The sequence below is a fragment of the Oncorhynchus masou genome, chromosome 4 (genome assembly GCF_036934945.1).
Source record: "Oncorhynchus masou masou isolate Uvic2021 chromosome 4, UVic_Omas_1.1, whole genome shotgun sequence".
Lineage (NCBI taxonomy): Eukaryota > Metazoa > Chordata > Actinopteri > Salmoniformes > Salmonidae > Oncorhynchus > Oncorhynchus masou.
The window spans coordinates 16,621,328-16,643,361 of NC_088215.1; the positions used below are offsets into that span (position 1 = coordinate 16,621,328).

The 22,034-nt window shown below is 48.7% G+C and overlaps 1 protein-coding gene across 1 annotated transcript in view; it reads right to left on the reverse strand.

Annotated features, from left to right (window-relative positions):
• Positions 1 to 22,034, reverse strand: part of LOC135524708 (glutamate receptor ionotropic, NMDA 2B-like) — a 148,797-nt gene that overhangs the window by 103,824 nt on the left and 22,939 nt on the right. Inside the window, 1 exon segment of the mRNA XM_064952480.1 lies at positions 9,697 to 10,413. Within this exon segment, the coding sequence (XP_064808552.1) occupies positions 9,697 to 10,413 (717 nt within the window).

The window sequence follows — 22,034 nt, forward strand, 5'->3', positions numbered from 1 at the left end:
CCTGGCTGATGTTTTGGTCACTTTTGAATGCTGGCGGTGCTTTCAATCTTGTGGTAGCACGAGACAGAATCTACAACCCACACAAGTGGCTCAGGTAGTGCAGCTCATCCAGGATGGTACATCAATGCGAGCTGTGGCAAGAAGGTTTGCTGTGTCTGTCAGCGTAGTGTTCAGAGCATGGAGGCGGTACCAGGAGACAGGCCAGTACATCAGGAGACGTGGAGGAGGCCGTAGGAGGGCAACAACCCAACAGCAGGACCGCTACCTCCACCTTTGTGCAAGGAGGAGCAGGAAGAGCACTGCCAGAGCCCTGCAAAATGACCTCCAGCAGGCCACAAATGTGCATGTGTCTGCTCGAATGGTCAGAAACAGACTCCATGAGGGTCGTATGAGGGCCCGACGTCCACAGGTGGGGGTTGTGCTTACAGCCCAACACCTCGCAGGACGTTTGGCATTTGCCAGAGAACACCAAGATTGGCAAATTTGCCACTGGCGCCCTGTGCTCTTCAGAGATGAAAGCAGGTTCACACTGAGCACATATGACAGACGTGACAGTCTGGAGACGCCGTGGAGAACGTTCTGCTGCCTGCAACATCCTCCAGCATGACCCGTTTGGCGGTGGGTCAGTCATGGTGTGGGGTGGCAATTCTTTGGGGGGCCGCACAGCCCTCCATGTGCTCGTCAGAGGTAGCCTGACTGCCATTAGGTGATGAGATGAGATCCTCAGACCCCTTGTGAGACCATATGCTGGTGCGGTTGACCCTGGGTTCCTCCTAATGCAAGACAATGCTAGACCTCATGTGGCTGGAGTGTGTCAGCAGTTCCTGCAAGAGGAAGGCATTGATGTTATGGACTGGCCCGCCCGTTCCCCAGACCTGAATCCAATTGAGCACATCTGGGACATCATGTCTCGCTCCATGCACCACAGACTGTCCAGGAGTTGGCGGATGCTTTAGTCCAGGTCTGGGAGATCCCTCAGGAGACCATCCGCCACCTCATCAGGAGCATGCCTAGGAGTTGTAGGGAGGTCATACAGGCACGTGGAGGCCACACACACTACTGAGCCTCATTTTGACTTGTTTTAAGGACATTACATCAAAGTTGGATCAGCCTGTAGTGTGGTTTTCCACTTTAATTTTGAGTGTGACTCCAAATCCAGACCTCCATGGGTTGATAAATTTGATTTCCATTGATCCTTTTTGTGTGATTTTGTTGTCAGCACATTCAACTATGTAAAGAAAAAGTATTTAATAAGAATATTTCATTCATTCAGATCTAGGATGTGTTATTTTAGTGTTCCCTTTATTTTTTTTAGCAGTGTATTTTTAATTGTTACCTGACTAAATTCATCATGTAACAATTAACTCATTTAAAAAAAAATGTTTATTGTACCTTTATTTATACAGGTTTTTTCTCATTGAGATAATATCTCTTTTCCAACTCATTAGGGTCTGGGGCACCACGAGAGCAGTTCTTTAAAGAGTTACCATCTCCTGAATTCAACTCTGAAAGGTCTTTACCTATCACATCTATAAACAGTCAACTTATTAATCAGAACCTTGTATCATATCAACATTCTGAACAGTCGTAACCTTCTTGCATCTGCAAAGACACATACATTGTTTAAATTATTTATTTACTAGCTAAAAACCGGAATAAACATACACGCTTTGCACCGGTTATTGACTGGAGACGTAATACGCTGAAAACAGATCCCTAGCGGAATGTCAACAACATTGATGCTTGTTAAAGAAGAGATGGAGAGGGAAAGAGAGAGGGACGGTGTCACATTCTGATCTGTTTCACGTGTCTTTGTGCTTGTCTCCACCCCCCACCAGGTGTCTCCTATTTCTCCCCCATTATCCCCTGTGTATTTATTCCTGCATTTTCTGTTTGTCTGTTGCCAGTTTGTCTTGTCCCGCCAAGTCCTACCAGTGTGTTCCTGTGTTTCCTGTGCTCTAGTTTTGTTTTTCCTAGTCTTCTCAGTTCTGACTTTTCTGCCTATCTTGACCCTTATCCTGCCCGCCGTCCTGTACCTGCCTGTTTCTAATTTGGATTCCGACTCTTTGCCTGCCTTGACTTCCGATTTGCCTGCCACATGTACTAAAATAAACTCTGAGACTCGTACTATCCGCCTCCTGTGTCTGCATCTGGGTCTTGATAGTACGAACATCTGGGTCTTGATAGCCGTGATAGTACGAACTGGCCATGACTCACCCAGCAGGCTCGGACCAGCTCCGCAAGGCTGTCTACTTCCAAGGAGCCACCATTGGAAGACATGGGGAGTTGCAATGCCTTATGGAGGGACGCCATATCCTGGAAGAACGCCATGACGATGTGTTCGATACATTGCTGGAGCACTGCGGATTCCCAACTAGGCAGCAAGTCACTACATTAATTTCCCAGACTCTCAGCAACCCCGCCACCAGTGGCATTTCTTCTCAGCCTACCCCGGTGTCCTGAGAACCTCACTTACCTCCTCCAGAGGCGTTACGCTGGAGATTCTGGAACCTGCCGTGCGTTTTTCTCCCAGTGCTCCCTCATCTTCAACCCGCAGCCTTCTTCATTCCCCTTGGACCTCTCAAAGATAGGATATTTGATAACGCTGATGTCCGGGTAAGGCGGTGTGGGAGTAACAGTCCACAATTTGCCTCAGTCTGGAGGAGTTTGTGGTGGAGGTAGGTGAATTGTTCAATTCTCCAATGTCCGGGAGAGAGGCTGCTCGTAAGCTGCTCCAACTACGGCAAGACTCCCGTAGTGTGGCAGACTACGCAGTGGATTTTCACAAGGTGGCGGCTGAGAGTGCCTCGACCCGGAAGACCTGCTCGACGCGTTCCTTCGCGGATTATCTGTGATTAATGACAAGCTTGCAGACCGGGAGCTGCCCATGGACCTAGACTCCCTCATCGCCTTGACCAGAGCCCAAGCTACCGGGAAAGGCTAGATTGTCTCCAGATGAAAGTTTATGCAGGTTGAGCACCAGGAACTGTATGTATTGCGAGACTACAGGACACAATATTTCCACCTGTCCATTAAAAAGACCTGGCTCATCAGTAAGTACGAGTTCTCTGGTGAGCCATACAGGGATTTCCAATCTCCCATTACTTGTACCCATCTCCATACCACCCTTTTGTGGGGTGACCAGGCTAAATCTCTCCAGGTGGTCATTGATATTGTGGCCGACGGGAGCTTCATCGACACTCCCTTGGTGTCAGAGCTGGGAATCTCCAATCAACTCATCTCAATTCCCATGGATTCAGAGCGCTGGATGGGCGCTCTATTGGCAGAGTCACTCGCAATACGGTTCTTATCAACCTACGAGTATCAGGAAATGTATGCAGTTCCTGCTCATAGAATCTATCGATGTGGTTTTGGGGTATTCGTGGCTACAGAAGCACAATCCCCTGATCGACTGTGCCACTGGGTCTATCGTGGGCTGGAGCCGGTTCTGCCATGCACAGTGTCTTAAGTTGGCAAAGTCTCCCCGAGACGTCTTCCTGCAGGCTTGGGAGAAGCCTTGGATCTCTCAGCCATTCCTGCAGAGTACCTGGAGTACCTGGTCTAAGAGGTCTTCAACAAGGACCGTGCTACGTCTCTCACCCCACATCTACCTATGACCGTGCCATTGACCTTCTCCCAAGCACTACACCACCTCGGGGATGGCTTTACTCCCTGTCGAGTCCGGAGACCAAGGCTATGGAGGAGTACATTGAGGACACTCTCACTGCAAGGGGGTATTTGTCCATCTGCCTCATCCGCCGCCCATGTATTGACGACCGGGGCATAAATTACATTGCGGTTAAAAACTGTTACCCTCTATCACTCATCTCCTCTGCTTTCGAACCTCTTCAGGGAGCGACCATCTTCTCTAAGTTGGACCTTCAGAATGCCTACTATATGGTTTGTATACAGGAAGGAAATGAGTGGAAGACTCAATACTCGGTTATGCCATTCGGACAGACCAACTCTCACATTTGTATAGCTCCGTTGCAGCTCCGTCTGACCCCGAGTCCATACTCCGTACCTCCTGTCTAACGCAGGCAGTCATCTGACGTATAGAGAGCCTTGTCCGTAAGGCACAGCATTCCCAGGGGGGTCCGGCTAACTGGATGTTTGTCCCGGACTCTGCTGTTCCCCAGTCCCGGTGTGGGCACATTCCTCGAGACTGACCTGTCATCCAGGCTCCCGTCGGACCCTGGCTTTCATCCGACTACGCTTTAAGTGGCCTTCCATGGTTCCTGATGTCTCCGCATTTGTTGCCATTTGTTGCCACCAAAATCAGACTCCACTGGCCTTCTTCAACCACTCCCTGTTCCTCACTGCCCCTGCTCCCATATATCCCTGGACTTTGTTAGTGGTCTTCCTCCGTCAGATGGCAAGGGTGGATAGGTTTTCTAAAGCTTCCCATTTTATTCCCCTTCCCAAGTCGCCCTCAGCCAAGGAGATGGGTCAGCTCATGGTACAGCACATCTTCTGGATCCATGGACTTTCTGTCGACATGGTCTCCAATCGTGGCCCTCAGTTCTCGTCCCGGTTCTGGAATGCGTTCTGCACCCTCATTGGGTCGTCGGCCAGCCTGTCCTCTGGTCTTCACCCCAAATCTAATGGACAGTCGGAGCGAGCCAATCAGGACCTTGAGACGGCTCTTTGTTGCCTCATCCCTGCCAATCCCACCACCTGGAGCCAGCAACTCGTGTGGGTGGAATACACCTGTAACACCCTTCCCTGCTCTGCCACTGGGATATCAGTCCCCGCTCTTCACTAAGCAAGAGGAAGAAGTCAGCATACCCTCTGCCCAGACGTTCATTGGCCTCTGTCGCCATACCTCAGCCTCTCTTCTGAAGACCACATCCAAGTATCGGCAACAGGCGGATCGCCACCGGACCCCTGATCCCCGCTGTCGGCTTGGTCAGAGGGTATGGTTTTCCACTCGGGACCTGCTCCTTAGCCCCTCTGCTGTTCGTCTTTTGTTGCCCCGCACCCTCCGTATACATCCCACTTTTCTTGTGTCTCAGATGAAACTTCTGTCTCATAGCCCTTTGTCTCCTGTTTCATTCTTAACCCATCATTTATACAGCTTGCTCAAAATGGGCAGTTCCGGCAGGCTGGCTGTATGTTAGATATATTGTTCCAGTGTTTGTTTGGGAACGTGTTAGAGTTTCAGCGGGAAAAAGTCTGTTGAAACAGAACATTCATTTGGTGAATCTTGAGAGCGCAGACCAGGGTGAGATGGGGTCTGATTGAAGTTATTCATTGCAAACCTGTTCTGACCTATTTGGATTTTCGTGGACGGTCATGACACTGTCCAACTAACTTACACAACCCAGACAGAAAAGCCACTGCCTCGGTGCCTCCATTTTGATGCTGAAGTAAACAAAGTTGATGAGAACTGATGCAGAATCTCCAAAAGCAAGTCAAAATATCCTCAAAGAAAGACAAATCACCCCCTAAAACTCAGAGACTTCTACAAGACTTTCCATTATGTTCAGTGGCCTAATCTCATCAATAATTTCTCAGCCTGGATAGATAAATCACATTCACTAAAGTGTTTATATGTTTCATTGGTCTGTTACTACTGGGTACGTTACAATTCAAAAGTAGGTTTCATCACATCATCAAAATACTGGTATGATGCATTTAGCTTCATATGACGCAAAACACAGTATCATATGATTCAAAATTGTAACAATGTGTGCTGAGATTCGCGAAGCAAGTTCAGGGAGTGAGTGTTTTAATATATAAACGGAACATTATACAAAACAAGAAACCCAAACAACGCACAGACATGAAACAGAAAGAGAAACAATAGGGAAGGAACCAAAGGGAGTGACATATATAGGACGGGTAATCAAGGAGGTGATGGAGTCCAGGTGAGTCTGATGACGCGCAGGTGAGTGTAACGATGGTGACAGGTGTGCACCATAACGAGCAGGCTGGTGACCTAGAGGCCAGAGAGGGAGCACACGTGACAGTACCACCTCCCCGACTTGCGGCTCCTGCCGCAGGACACTGACCAAATTGACGATCCCGGGGATCAGGAGCAGACCGGTCAACTCTGCTGAGGTGCGGAAAACCTGTCAGTCTCAGCATGGCGACCTAGAGCGCCAGAGAGTGAGCATACGTGACGGTACCCCCTCCCCGGCGCGTTCGGCTCCAGCTGCAGGACACCAACCAAAGGGACGATCCCGGGGATCCGGAGCGGACCGGAGCGGACCGGGAGGCGGACCAGGAACCTGACGAACCGGCTGAGGCGTAGGGGCCAGATGAGCCAGCTGAGACCTCCCTGGTTGCCTCGGTCGAGGAACAGGAACCTGTTCACCCGCTGAGGCATGAGAGCCTATCGAGCCAGCTGAGGCATGGGAGCCTATAGAGCCAGCTGAGGCATGGGAGCCTATAGAGCCAGCTGAGGCATGGGAGCCTGTCGAGCCAGCTGAGGCATGAGAGCCTATCGAGCCAGCTGAGGCATGGGAGCCTATAGAGCCAGCTGAGGCATGAGAGCCTATCGAGCCAGCTGAGGCATGGGAGCCTATAGAGCCAGCTGAGGCATGAGAGCCTATAGAGCCAGCTGAGGCATGGGAGCCTATAGAGCCAGCTGAGGCATGGGAGCCTATAGAGCCAGCTGAGGCATGGGAGCCTGTCGAGCCAGCTGAGGCATGAGAGCCTATCGAGCCAGCTGAGGCATGGGAGCCTATAGAGCCAGCTGAGGCATGAGAGCCTATCGAGCCAGCTGAGGCATGGGAGCCTATAGAGCCAGCTGAGGCATGAGAGCCTATCGAGCCAGCTGAGGCATGGGAGCCTATCGAGCCAGCTGAGGCATGGGAGCCTATAGAGCCAGCTGAGGCATGAGAGCCTATCGAGCCAGCTGAGGCATGAGAGCCTATCGAGCCAGCTGAGGCATGAGAGCCTATCGAGCCAGCTGAGGCATGGGAGCCTATCTATCCCGCTGAGGGATGGAAACCCGTTGAGCCAGTTGAGGCAGTCATTCTGTAACGATGTGTGCTGAGATTTTGGAAGCATTATACAAAACAAGAAACACAAAAAACACACAGATGTTGCACAGGAACAGAAATAATGACGCCTGGGGAAGGAACCAAAGGGAGTGACATATATAGGGAAGGAACCAAAGGGATTTACATATATAAGGAAGGAACCAAAGGGAGTGACATATATATGGAAAGAACCAAAGGGAGTGACATATATAGCGCAGGTAATCAAGGAGGTGATGGAGTCCAGGTGAGTCTAATGACGCTGTAACGATTCTCGTCCTCGTCTGATGAGGAATATGAAGGATCGGACCAAAATGCAGCGTGGTACGTGTCCATGTTAACTTTATTAATCTGAACACAAAATAACAAAGGTGAAACAACGAAAAAACGAAACAGTCCTATCAGGTGACAAAACACAAAACAGGAAACAACTACCCACAAACACAGGTGGGAACAGGCTACCTAAGTATGGTTCTCAATCAGAGACAAAGATAGACAGCTGCCTCTGATTGGGAACCCTACCAGGCCAAACACAGAAATACAAAACATAGAACAAAAACATAGAATGCCCACCCCAACTCACGCCCTGACCAAACCAAAAATAGAGACATAACAAAAGGAACTAAGGTCAGAACGTGACAGACGCGCAGGTGCGTGTAACGATGGTGACAGGTGTGCGCCATAACGAGCAGCCTGGTGACTTAGAGGCCGGAGAGGGAGCACACGTGACAGAAATGCATCCTACCAGCTGTATTTATCTATTTTTAAAGTTATTTATCTTGAAAACTTGACAGCTGACATGCAAAACATTTTGGGACTAAATCAACAATGGACTAATAAAACAAATACCAAAATATAGTTTTAGGTGGAGTTTTCCTTTAAGTCACATCTGACAAAGCTCTTATTTGACTTGCCAAACGTCTCATTGTCTCAAACAGCGAATCTTTTCAAGGTTAAGTAGCCTCGCTGTCACTCTATTCCCTATGTCGTCCACTACCTCTGACCAGGGCCCAGAGGCCACTATCTAGGGAATGGTTCCATTTGAGAAGCAGCCATGGACGTGACGTCAGATTCACATGCTGTAGGAAGCCAATTAACAGCTGAATCAATCATTGAGAGACGGGCCGGAATAAGATGCTGTAGCGTTCACAGTCAGACCCAGTGCCGCTCAGAATAGAGTGGCTAAAACGGTCATGTTTCCCTGCTCTGCGTGATTTTAATGGATCCACTGTACCTCTTGTCAATTGAATATTGAAAGTAACACTGCCTTGATCGGCTGTGTAGCTGAACAACGCAGCTTGAGGAAGACTTATTGAGTTGAAACAAGTTGCAGTTATGCGCCCTGATGTACTGTAATGTGTAGACTGATGTGCTCCTACTTACATGTGTTTATCACTTGTAAAATCGTCTCTCTGACGTTTTTGCAACGTGTTGGTCGCCTATTTGGTCGCCTGCTGTGCCTTAATGAGCTTCAGGAGGTTGGTCGCCCCTCATACAGGAACATGCATTGATATAGTACAGTATGCCTGTTGCTAGGTGATGAGTAACCTTGTTTAGATATACAATAGTCAACAAGGTGATGAGTAACCTTGTTTAGATATACAATAGTCAACAAGGTGATGAGTAACCTTGTTTAGATATACAATAGTCAACAAGGTGATGAGTAACCTTGTTTAGATATACAATAGTCAACAAGGTGATGAGTAACCTTGCTTAGATATACAATAGTCAACAAAGTGATGAGTAACCTTGTTTAGATATACAATAGTCAACAAGGTGATGAGTAACCTTGTTTAGATATACAATAGTCAACAAGGTGATGAGTAACCTTGTTTAGATATACAATAGTCAACAAGGTGATGAGTAACCTTGTTTAGATATACAATAGTCAACAAGGTGATGAGTAACCTTGTTAAGATATACAATAGTCAACAAGGTGATGAGTAACCTTGTTTAGATATACAATAGTCAACAAGGTGATGAGTAGCCTTGTTTAGATATACAATAGTCAACAAGGTGATGAGTAGCCTTGTTTAGATATACAATAGTCAACAAGGTGATGAGTAGCCTTGTTTAGATATACAATAGTCGACAAGGTGAGGAGTAACCTTGTTTAGATATACAATAGTCAACAAGGTGATGAGTAGCCTTGTTTAGATATACAATAGTCAACAAGGTGAGGAGTAACCTTGTTTAGATATACAATAGTCAACAAGGTGATGAGTAACCTTGTTTAGATATACAATAGTCAACAAGGTGATGAGTAGCCTTGTTTAGATATACAATAGTCAACAAGGTGATGAGTAGCCTTGTTTAGATATACAATAGTCAGCTATCGCCCCTGGACCAGGAGCTTTCAGTCGAGTAGTTGGTGTGACTAAAAACCCAATGTACCCAATGTATAGAGAGCCATAACAACTAGTGTCAGGACCCTGAGCATTTAGTGAGCTTACTACCTACTGTCCTGCATTGTACTAGTGGTGGTGTCATCATATCAAATCAAAGTTGATTTGTCATGTGCTCCAAATACAAGACCTTAAAGTGAAATGCTTACTTCCAAGTCCTTAACCAACAGTGCATTTTGTCATTACACTGTATACATGTGTATCCAACCAGCTGTAACTATTATATGAACGGCATCACACTATTCAATAGATAGGAAAGTGGAAAGTAGTGGAAATAGATGTGCATTAAAGGTGGTGTTCCATACCTTGGCAGCCATGACCATGGAGGAGCCTCCTCGGATGCCCAGGATGGGGATGTGTGTCTGGGCAGAGATGAAGTCCAGGATCTGGGCGATGGCCTCCTGGTCCGTGTCGTCACCGAACACCACCCCCTGCAGCCAGGTGTTGGTCATCAGAGTGCAGATGCGGTTGATGATACTCTTGGGGTCCGTGTCGTTCATGGTCTCCAGTTGGACTTTGGTAGGGTGGGGAACATGGAGGAACTCCTCTTTCTCCACGTAGGTGGACGACACCTCGCTAGAGTTGCCCACCAGGATGACGGCGATGCTAAGAGAGGAGGCCACTTTGGGAGGTAAGGGGGGCGCAGGGGGCCGGGCGGGGGATACTGGGGGGTAGTAAGGGGGGTAGAAAGGGGGGATAAGGTTTGTGCCCCTCTGGCCTCCTTTCTCGCCTCCTGCTCCTCCCGTCCCGGGTGCACCTCCTGGTGCTCCTCCCCCCTGGCCAGCTCCGCCCCTCCCAGGCGACCGCGCCGACTCGCAGATGGGCAGAAGGAATAGGGAGAGGAGGAGGAGAGAGAGGGAGAGAGGGAGGGAGAGGGAGGGAAGGGCCAGCCGAGGGTGTGGATGAGGGGAAGAGGTGTGTTCGGGAGGAGGAGGGGGGAAGGAGGAAGTGACGCGCCTGTCCTGGAGTGGGGAGGGGGAGAGGAGGCTGACAAGCATCGTGGAGGAGTGTAAATGCAGTACCTGGAGGGAGGGAGGTAGGGAGAGGATTAATATCATGTACAGTAAATATGATAATACCAGCAGGAGATGGGACTGAAAAGAGGTACTGTATCATAATAACACCATGACTGCTACAACCGCACACAAAGAAAACAGGATCAAATGACGCACAGAGTATTGTTCACATGGTGAAATGGTATAACTTGAGATAAAATGTCTAGTGACGCTCAACAATGCTTAATCCACCACTCTATTCTAGTGCTTTCCTTAGAGGGACCTTGTGGCAGACATCAAAGACAGTTTGGAGTATGTGCGTGTGCGCGCGTGTGTGTGTGTGTGTGTGTGTGTGTGTGTGTGTGTGGTGAGGAGACCGACAGCGCCGGGTGTGTTTTGACAGATTGACGGGTTCTGAGCTTCATGGACTGGCTGCCAGGTTAAGTGACCATCAGACACTCACAGACTGAGAATGATGCTTATTCTCTCTCCTGTGCTCTCGAGCTCTCTCCATCTCTGCTTCTGTCTCTCTCAGTCTATAACTCTCTCTTTCTTTCTGTCCTGCTCTCTTTCTCTCCCGCTCTCTCCCTCTTTCTATCTGTTTATCTCTATATCTTTCTTTTTTTCTATTTTCCTTTGAGCAGTAACTGCCTCTCATTGCCATTAACCTCTCTTCCCACCAATCTTATTCCCTCCCCCTCCCTCCCTCCCTCCCTCCCTCCCTCCCTCCCTCCCTCCCTCCCTCCCTCCCTCCCTCCCTCCCTCCCTCCCTCCCTCCCTCCCTCCCTCCCTCCCTCCCTCCCTTCCATCCATCCATCCATCCATCCCCTTTAGCCTCTTTGAAGTCAATTGCAGACCTATTATTTCCTGCTCCTTTTATTATCATCAATGCACAGAGAAATAGGGAGAGAGAGAATAGAAAGAGAGGGAGGGGACAGTCAGGGAGAAACACAATTAGTCATAACTTGATGTGAAACATTTGGTTTCTGACTCTGTGTGTGTGTGTGTGTGTGTGTGTGTGTGTGTGTGTGTGTGTGTGTGTGTGTGTGTGTGTGTGTGTGTGTGTGTGTGTGTGTGTGTGTGTGTGTGTGTGTGTGTGTGTGTGTGTGTGTGTGTGTGTGTGTGTGTGCGTGTGCGTGCGTATGGGAAGAAGTTAAATGACAACGACAGCGCATTGTCGTTTATATTGAGATAGAAATGGGAATCCTTAATGTAGCAACACTTTAATGCTTTTTAAGAGGCAGAGGGCGAGAGAGGACGAGAGAACTACAAAGAGAGAGAAAGAGAGATAGGGACTGGGAGACAAAGAGATAGAGAGACAGAGAGAGATAGGGACTGGGAGACAGAGATAGAGAGACAGAGAGGGATAGGGACTGGGAGACAAAGAGATAGAGAGACAGAGAGAGATAGGGACTGGGAGACAAAGAGATAGAGAGAGACACGGACTGGGAGACAAAGAGAAAGAGAGACAGAGAGAGGGACATGCAAAGGGGAGCACGGAAGAGGGAGATGAGAGCAAAAACAGGGAGAAAACAACTAGGGAGAAGTAAGGGAGTAGAAAGCAGAGAAAGGATGAATGAACATGGAGAGAGAGAGAGCGAGAGAGAGGAGAAAAACAGGGGAGAAAGGGAGGAGAGAGAAAACAGAGAAATGGGGAGAGAAATAGGCAAAGAGATATCAAAGGGGCCAGAGGGAGAGCAAAGCAGAGGGGTGGGGGGAGAAGTAGCAGAGGAAAAGGGGGTAGCTAATGTAGTCTGTTACTACAAATGTCCCATCTAAAAGCATAATTAGTGGAGGTTTGTCAGGCCGAATTGCAGGTACACATGCTAATTGTAAACGGGCTCAATCCTCAGTGAGGTTGGACAAAGCTGAGAGGAGAGGAGAGGGGAAGGAGGAGGAAGAGAGTGGGAGGAAAGCAGAGAGAGGAGAGGGGAGGAGGAAGAGGAGGAGGAGGAGAGTGGGATGAAAGCAGAGAGAGGAGAGGAGGAGGAGGAAGAGAGTGGGAGGAAAGCAGAGAGAGGAGAGGAGGAGGAGGAAGAGAGTGGGAGGAAAGCAGAGAGAGGAGAGGAGGAGGAGGAAGAGAGTGGGAGGAAAGCAGAGAGAGACGTGGTGTGACCACAACAACATACAGGAACTCAAGTCCTTCTGTTCAACTGACTTAGAATTCCTCACAATCAAATGTCGTCCGCATTATCTATCAATGGAATTCTCTTCGATTATAATCACAGCCATATATATTCCCCCCCAAGCAAACACATCGATGGCCCTGAACAAACTTTACTTGACTCTTTGCAAACTGGAAACCACATATCCTGAGGCTGCATTCATTGTAGCTGGGGATTTTAACAAGGCTAATCTGAAAACAAGACTCCCTAAATTGTATCAGCATATCGATTGCGCAACCAGGGCTGGTAAAACCTTGGATCATTGCTATTCCAACTTTCGCAACGCATATAAGGCCTTCCCCCGCCCTCCTTTCGGAAAAGCTGACCACGTCTCCATTTTGTTGCTTCCTGCCTACAGACAGAAACTAAAACAAGAAGCTCCCGCGCTCAGGTCTGTTCAACGCTGGTCCGACCAATCTGATTCCACGCTTCAAGACTGCTTCGATCACGTGGATTGGGATATGTTCCGCATTGCGTCCAACAACAACGACGAATACGCTGATTCGGTGAGCGACTTCATTAGAAAGTGCATTGATGATGTCGTTCCCATAGCAACGATTAAAACGTTCCCAAACCAGAAACCGTGGATTGATGGCAGCATTCTCGCGAAACTGAAAGCGCAAACCACTGCTTTTAAACAGGGCAAGATGACCGGAAACATGACCGAATACAAACAGTGTAGCTATTCCCTCCGCAAGGCAATCAAACAAGCTAAGCGTCAGTATAGAGACAAAGTAGAGTCACAATTCAACGGCTCAGACACAAGAGGTATGTGGCAGGGTCTACAGTCAATCACGGATTACAAAAAGAAAACCAGCCCTGTCACGGACCACGATGTCATCGTCCCAGGCAGACTAAATAACTTTTTTGCCCGCTTTGAGGACAATACAGTGCCACTGACACGGCCCGCAACCAAAACCTGCGGACTCTCCTTCACTGCAGCTGAAGTGAGGAAAACATTTAAACGTGTTAACCCTCGCAAGGCTGCAGGCCCAGACGGCATCCCCAGCCGCGTCCTCAGAGCATGTGCAGACCAGCTGGCTGGTGTGTTTACGGACTGCTGTTCCCACATGCTTCAAGAGGGCCACCATTGTCCCTGTTCCCAAGAAAGCTAAGGTAACTGAGCTAAACGACTACCGCCCCGTAGCACTCACTTCCCTCATCATGAAGTGCTAGTCAAGGACCATATCACCTCCACCCTACCTGACACCCTAGACCAACTCCAATTTGCTTACCGCCCAAATAGGTCCACAGACGATGCAATCTCAACCACGCTGCACACTGCCCTAACCCATCTGGACAAGAGGAATACCTATGTGAGAATGCTGTTCATGGACTACAGCTCAGCATTCAACACCATAGTACCCTCCAAACTCATCATCAAGCTCGAGACCCTGGGTCTCGACCCCGCCCTGTGCAACTGGGTACTGGACTTCCTGACGGGCCGCCCCCAGTTGGTGAGGATAGGTAACAACATCTCCACCCCACTGATCCTCAACACTGGGGCCCCACAAGGGTGCATTCTGAGCCCTCTCCTGTACTCCCTGTTCACCCACGACTACGTGGCCACGCACGCCTCCAACTCAATCATCAAGTTTGCGGATGACACTACAGTGGTAGGCTTGATTACCAACAACGACGAGACGGCCTACAGGGAGGAGATGAGGGTCCACAGAGTGTGGTGTCAGGAAAATATCCTCACACTCAACGTCAACAAAACAAAGGAGATGATTGTGGACTTCAGGAAACAGCAGAGGGAACACCCCCCTATCCACATCGATGGGACAGTAGTGGAGAGGGTAGTAAGTTTTAAGTTCCTCGGCGTACACATCATGGACAGACTGAATTGGTCCACCCACGCAGACAGCGTCGTGAAGAAGGCGCAGCAGCGCCTCTTCAACCTCAGGAGGCTGAAGAAATTCTGCTTGTCACCAAAAGCACTCACAAACTGGTACGGCAACTGCTCCGCCCACAACCGTAAGGCTCTCCAGAGGTAGTGAGGTTTGCACAACGTATCACCGGGGGCAAACTACCTGCCCTCCAGGACACCTACACCACCCAATGTCACAGGAAGGCCATAAAGATCATCAAGGACAACAACCACCCGAGCCACTGCCTGTTCACCCCGCTATCATCTAGAAGGCGAAGTCAGTACAGGTGCATCAAAGCAGGAACCGAAAGACTGAAAAACAGCTTCTATCTCAAGGCCATCAGACTGTTAAACAGCCACCATTAACACTGAGTGGCTGCTGCCAACACACTGACTCAACTCCAGCCACTTTAATAATGGGAATTGATGGAAATTGATGTCAAATATATCGCTAGCCACTTTAAACAATGCTACCTTAATATAATGTTTACATACCCAACATTACTCATCTCATATGTATACGTATATACTGTACCCTATATCATCTACTGCATCTTTATGTAATACAGTATCACTAGCCACTTTAACTATGCCACTTTGTTTACATACCCTACATTACTCATCTCATATGTATATACTGTACTCGATACCATCACTCATTCATATATCTTTATGTACATATTCTTTATCCCTTTACACTTGTGTGTATAAGGTAGTAGTTTTGGAATTGTTAGGTTAGATTACTCGTTGGTTATTACTGCATTGTCGGAACTAGAAGCACAAGCATTTCGCTACATTCGCATTAACATCTGCTAACCATGTGTATGTGACAAATAAATTTGATTTGAGGAGAGGATGAAGAGACTGGGAGGAAAGCAGAGAGAGGAGGAGGAAGAAGAGGAAGAGAGTGGGAGTAAAGCAGAGAGAGGAGGAGGAAGAGAGTGGGAGGAAAGCAGAGAGAGGAGGAGGAAGAGGAGGAAGAGAGTGGGAGGAAAGCAGAGAGAGGAGGAGGAAGACGAGGAAGAGAGTGGGAGGAAATCAGAGAGAGGAGGAGGAAGAGACTGGGAGGAAAGCAGAGAGAGGAGGAGGAAGAACAGGAAGAGAGTGGGAGGAAAGCAGAGAGAGGAGGAGGAAGAAGAGGAAGAGAGTGGGAGGAAAGCAGAGAGAGGAGGAGGAAGAAGAGGAAGAGAGTGGGAGGAAAGCAGAGAGGAGGAGGAAGAGGAGGAAGAGAGTGGGACGAAAGAAGAGAGAGGAGGAGGAAGAGGAGGAAGATAGTGGGAGGAAATCAGAGAGAGGGGGAGGAAGACGAGGAAGAGAGTGGGAGGAAATCAGAGAGAGGAGGAGGAAGAGACTGGGAGAAAAGCAGAGAGAGGAGGAGGAAGAGACTGGGAGGAAAGCAGAGAGAGGAGGAGGAAGAACAGGAAGAGAGTGGGAGGAAAGCAGAGTGAGGAGGAGGAAGAGCAGGAAGAGAGTGGGAGGAAAGCAGAGAGAGGAGGAGGAAGAGGAGAAATATAGTGGGAGGAAATCAGAGAGAGGAGGAGGAAGACAAGGAAGAGAGTGGGAGGAAAGCAGAGAGAGAAGGAGGAAGAGGAGGAAGAGAGTGGGAGGAAAGCAGAGAGAGGAGGAGGAAGAGGAGGAAGATAGTGGGAGGAAATCAGAGAGAGGAGGAGGAAGACGAGGAAGAGAGTGGGAGGAAAGCAGAGATAGGAGGAGGAAGAGGAGGGAGAGAGTGGGGGGAAAACAGAGAGAGGAGGAGGAAGAGGAGGAAGATGAGGAAGAGGAGGAAGAGACCAGATGGGAGGGAAAATAAATGGAGGTATACACAACACAGATGGAGCTGGTTGGAGGAAGAAGAACAGCAGCAACAAGAAGAAATCCAGCGAGGGGGAGGAGGATGGGTGCTGAGAAGATGGAGGGATGAAAAGAAAGAAATTATTAGGATGATAAAAGAAGAGCTGAAGATGAAGGGAGAAGAAGAAAGAGTGATGAAGGAAGGATGGTTGAAGCACACAATGAGAAGGAAGGTTAGAGAAGATGGCCAGAGAGAGAAGTCGGAGAGGAAAGTATGGGAGAAAAGAGTGAGATAGTGAGAATGACAGAGACAGAGGCAAGGGCAAGGATGAAGAAAGAGGGAGAGAGAGAGAGAGAGAGTCAGAGAGGGAGAGACAGAGAGAGAGTTTCCATGGCAACAATCCAAATATGCCTCCATGCAGCACCCTGATGGACAAGGAGATACACACAATGTTCGCTTCGTACGCTGATACACACACACACACACACTGATACACACAGCGTTCAAATACATGTGTATTTTATCGTTAGTGTCATGACGTTGGCCTGGGGGGTAGGTTTATGACAGTCATAAATAGCTCTTCCCCCCTTTTTCCTATCTCTACCCTACTGAGGTTACATTTGCAAAACCCCTTGGTTAACATAGAGATTCTGGGAACATCAATAGGTGGGGGGAAATGAACTATATTCTGGTAATCCGAACAATTGAATATATGCGGTGAATATGATGTCAGTTCGGTTGTCATCTGAGACATTCTCATCAATGATAAGATGATGTAAACTCTACAGTGGAACGTCTACATATCAGAATTATCGGATTCACATGGAATTGTTGTTCAATTTAAATGTTTGCATATTAAATTATTCGCAATGGGATGAAATGTGATTTTAGCTTCTAAAATGTGAGATTTGGGTTTTCATAAGATAGGGCTGCTCAATCAGTGGGCCCGCCCATGTGATGTGGCCAGAATCAACTACTTATTGTATATTGGACGTATTTGAAAGTATTCCCAATTAACTTCCTATAAATAGCTTACTATTTGAAAGTACTTTAAATACGTATTTCAAATAATATACATAATATACATGCTAATACTTTCCAAGTGTATTTCCAAATGCATTCCAATATTCAACTACAGGACTTGTCCAATACAAAACATCTGAATACTTACTTCAAAATGTATGTGAAAGTAATTGAGATAGTTGAAATAGTATTTTACCCCAGGTCTGCACGCACGCACACACGCACGCGCGCACACACGCACACACGCACGCGCGCACACACGCACACACACAAAGAAAATTACACACTGTTGGACACAAACACAGATTTTCAAGAAACACTCGTATATAAATGACTTATCATAAGGTGGACTTATCACAAAATAGTAGAAGCTTACCCAACCCCCCCCAGAAGTAGACACAATATGTACTAGTGTTATTCTAGGAATGTGTGGAGAGAGAAGAGGAGAGGAGTGGGTGGTCTGTGTTACTGTGTGTCATGGTCAATGGAAGAGTCTCTGGAGCATTTGGCCTCTCCAGCCTAATTACTGACGGAGGAAATAACCCCAGTATAACAAACACACACACACACACACCCACACACACACACACACACATACAAAATTGACTTGACACTCTGGCAGAGAGAGATGAACCAATGCTCCTACCTGACCTTAAAACTAAGCTCTATGAAAAGGCTGAAGGGGGAAAACAACAACAACAACACACACACACACACACACACACACACACACACACACACACACACACACACACACACACACACACACACACACACACACACACACACACAGAGCAACCAGTTTGACTAAGAGAGAGAGAAGAGAGAACTACTCTGACATTTAGGGTAATCAGCCCTACACAAAAGCTCAACCGTCATTAATAACTCCAAATTAATTACAAGAAACAGAGAATGTCAAGAGCCATCCAACGCAATGGATCATTTGCTTTCCTCGCAGACTGCAGACAAATCTAGACTGAGCATTTAAATATGCTGTCGTATGTCCTTTACATACTACTTTACACTGCAATTACAGTAACAGTGTCACGTTCTGACCTTAGTTCTTTTGTTATGTCTTTGTTTTAGTATGGTTAGGGCGTGAGTTGGGTGGGTTGTCTATGTTTGTTTTTCTATGAGTTGGTATTTCTGTGTTTGGCCTAGTATGGTTCTCAATCAGAGGCAGCTGTCAATCGTTGTCCCTGATTGAGAACCATACTTAGGCAGCCTGTTTTCACCCTTGATTTGTGGGTGATTATTTTCTGTGTCTATGTGTTCCACACGGAACTGTTTCGTTTTTTGTTATTTCACGTTGTTATTTTGGATTTTTCTGTGTTCTATTAAAAGTATCATGAACACTTACCACGCTGCGCATTGGTCCTTCGAGCCTTCCTACTACTCCTCGTCAGAGGAGGAAGAAGAACATTACAGAATCACCCACCAACAAAGGACCAAGCAGCGTGGTATCGGGCAGCAGCGATCTCTGGACTCCTGGAGGAGATCTTAGACGGCAAGGGACCCTGGGCACAGGCTGGGGAATATCGCTGCCCCAGGGAAGAGCTGGAGGCAGCCATAGCAGAGCGGCGGCATTTTGAGGAGTTGGCACGGCAGCGCAACAGAGATGAGAGGCAAAATGTATTGGGGGCGGCACTCAGGGAGTCTGGCTTAGTCAGGTAGGAGACCTGAGCCAACTCCCCGTGCTTACCGTGGAGAGAGGTGGACGGGGCAGGCACTGTGTTATGCCGTGAGGCGCATGATGTCCCCGGTGCGCAGGCATAGCCCGGTGCGTTACATAGCAGCGCCTCGTATCGGCCGGGCGAGAGTGGGCCAGCTCAGCGCATCTGGTCTCCAGTGCGCCTCCTCGGGCCGGGGTACATGGCACAAGCCCTACGCATGGTGTCCCTGGTTCGCGAGCACAGCCCAGTGTGGTCTATTCCACCTCACCGCACTGGCCTGGCTACGTGGAGTATCCAGCCAGGTAGGGTTGTGCAGGCTTGGTGCCCGAGACCTCCAGTGCGCCTCCACGGTCCGGTCTATCCGGTGCCTCTTCCACGCACCAGCCCTCCGGTGGCAGCCCCCCCGCACCAGGCTGTCTCTCCGTCTCCTCTCTACAGGGGCTCCCGCCTGCTCAGCGCTGTCGGAGTCTCCCGTCTGTCCTGAGCTGCCAGAGTCTCCCGTCAGTCCTCAGCTACCAGAGTCTCCAGTCTGTCCTGAGCTGCCAGAGTCTCCTGTCTGTCCTAAGCTGCCAGAGTCTCCCGTCAGTCGTCAGCTACCAGAGTCTCCAGTCTGTCCTGAGCTGCCAGAGTCTCCCGTCTGTCCTCAGCTGCCAGAGTCTCCAGTCTGTCCTGAGCTGCCAGAGTCGCCCGTCTGTCCTGAGCTGCCAGAGTCGCCCGTCTGTCCTGAGCTGCCAGAGTCGCCCGTCTGTCCTGAGCTGCCAGAGTCGCCCGTCTGTCCTGAGCTGCCAGAGTCGCCCGCCTGTCCTGAGCTGCCAGAGTCGCCCGTCTGTCCTGAGCTGCCAGAGTCGCCCATCTGTCCTGAGCTGCCAGAGTCGCCGGTCAGTCAGGAGCTGCCAGAGTCTCCCCTCTGTCCTGAGCTGCCAGAGTCGCTGGTCAGTCAGGAGCTGCCAGAGCCGCCGGTCAGTCAGGAGCTGCCGGGATCGCCCTTCACTCCGGAGCTACCGGAGTCTACCGACTGTCTGGTGCTGCCGGGATCTCCCGTCCATCCGGGACCCGTTGCTAGGGTCCCCAGTCCGAGGTTGGCGGCGAGGGTCGCCGCTCTAAAGAGGCCACAGAGGCGGGTAAAAGAGGCAGGCAAAGACTATGGTGGAGTGGGGTCCACGTCCCGCGCCAGAGCCGCCACCGCGGACAGACACCCACCCAGACCCTCCCCTATAGGTTCAGGTTTTGCGGCCGGAGTCCGCACCTTTGAGGGGGGGGGGGTTACTGTCAGGGCGTGAGTTGGGTGGGTTGTCTATGAATGCTTTTCTATGAGTTGGTATTTCTTTGTTTGGCCTGGTATGGTTCTCAATCAGAGGCAGCTGTCGATCGTTGTCCCTGATTGAGAACCATTCTTAGGCAGCCTGTTTTCACCCTTGATTTGTGGGTGATTATTTTCTGTGTCTGTGTGTTCCACACGTAACTGTTTCGTTTTTTTTTATTTCACGTTATTTCTATTAAAAATATCATGAACACTTGCCACGCTGCGCATTGGTCCTCTGATCCTTCCTACTACTCCTCGTCAGAGGAGGAAGAAGACCGTTACAATCAGAGACATTAACGTGGAAGGAAAACTGTTTAAGTGGTTATTCCATCCACATCCATTCCCACACACACAGATACACACAGACACAGAAACACACGTACACACACAGACATACACACAGCAAGGCTTGTACACGTATGAACACAAAGGTACTCAGGTATTCGGGTAGCATGTATTTAGTACACAGCATGGACAGGTCCAGTGATGCTAAGCTATAGAGCATCAGTCTCCACCACACACACGTCTACACTGAGCCCCTCTGTAAATCAGCTCCCTGACTCTCTGCCCAATGAGATGGCACACACTCATGAGCGCCAACACACACACACACACAAAGATAGAGAGAGTGGGAGACATGTTTCATTGGGCGTGTAGTCACAGTGCGGGGCCTTGGGGTGAACTGGCCCGTGTCAATAAGACTAGTGCGCGGCGTTTGCTCGGACTCGCCTGTTACTGTCATCACACTTAACATTTACAAAGAGCATTGATCGAGGAACTCACCCCGCCTCAAACAGCCCAAACGACCAGAAGAATTACCAGGACCCCGCCCCCCCTCGTCTCTCCCATGTGCCAATAGATGTTCTTTGTGATCAGTCAAGACATTCAACCCCTATTGGGTATTTGTGCTCTCTCTGAGCTCAGGCCCCACCGGTCTCTTGTTCACAATGTAATGAGTGTGTGTTTGTGTGTGTGTGTGTGTGTGTGTGCGTGCGTGCGCATGTGTGTGAATGGTGGTTAGATAGAGACAGTGTTGTGTAAGGTATGTTAAATACACGCTGCTTGTCCTGAATACTGGGGGGATTAGGAGTTTGTATGTTGCAGACTCTGGAGCTCTAAACAGCTTCAGGAAGGAAGGAGGGCTAGCTGCTCCGCGGTGAATGCAACAGTCTCTTTATGTAATCAGAACACATACTGGAGTCATAGAACACATTGGCTACAATCAGAAACACATCCGTGTAACGGTATAGACAGAAGCCTTCCTGAAATACATTGCATAAGTAGTCAAAACCGACATTTCCACACAAACATCCCCAGAATCACGCAACATTTGAAAGACATTGAAGATGACATACTGAAAGCTGATATATTTCCCATCATGATTTACAGGTAGTAGCCAAGGAACATAACAGATATTTCTGAGAGCGTTACTCCTACACGGTGCATTTTCTACATGCAAATCATTCAGAAGCACACGCATAATTCATCGGTATCTTTTTATGTAAATGGTTGGACATCAATGGCTCTTCACCAACATGCGGATGGGCAATGACATTCACTTCAGTCATTGTTCTCAGTGGCATCTTGATCTCTGGGTGCAGAGATGCATCTCTTTATCTCTGAAATGTCGCTATTGTGCTGTTGTCATCAGATAATTAGACTTCAAGCTGTTTTAATTAGCCTCATGCAGGAGCATCATGACATAGGTTGTTATTCTTTTCAGTTTTATCCAGTAATTAATTAATTCTATCCCTCCAGGGGAAATGTCAGTTAATTCACTGATGTCTTCCAATGTATTGTATTGCATGCTGATTCGGATTGT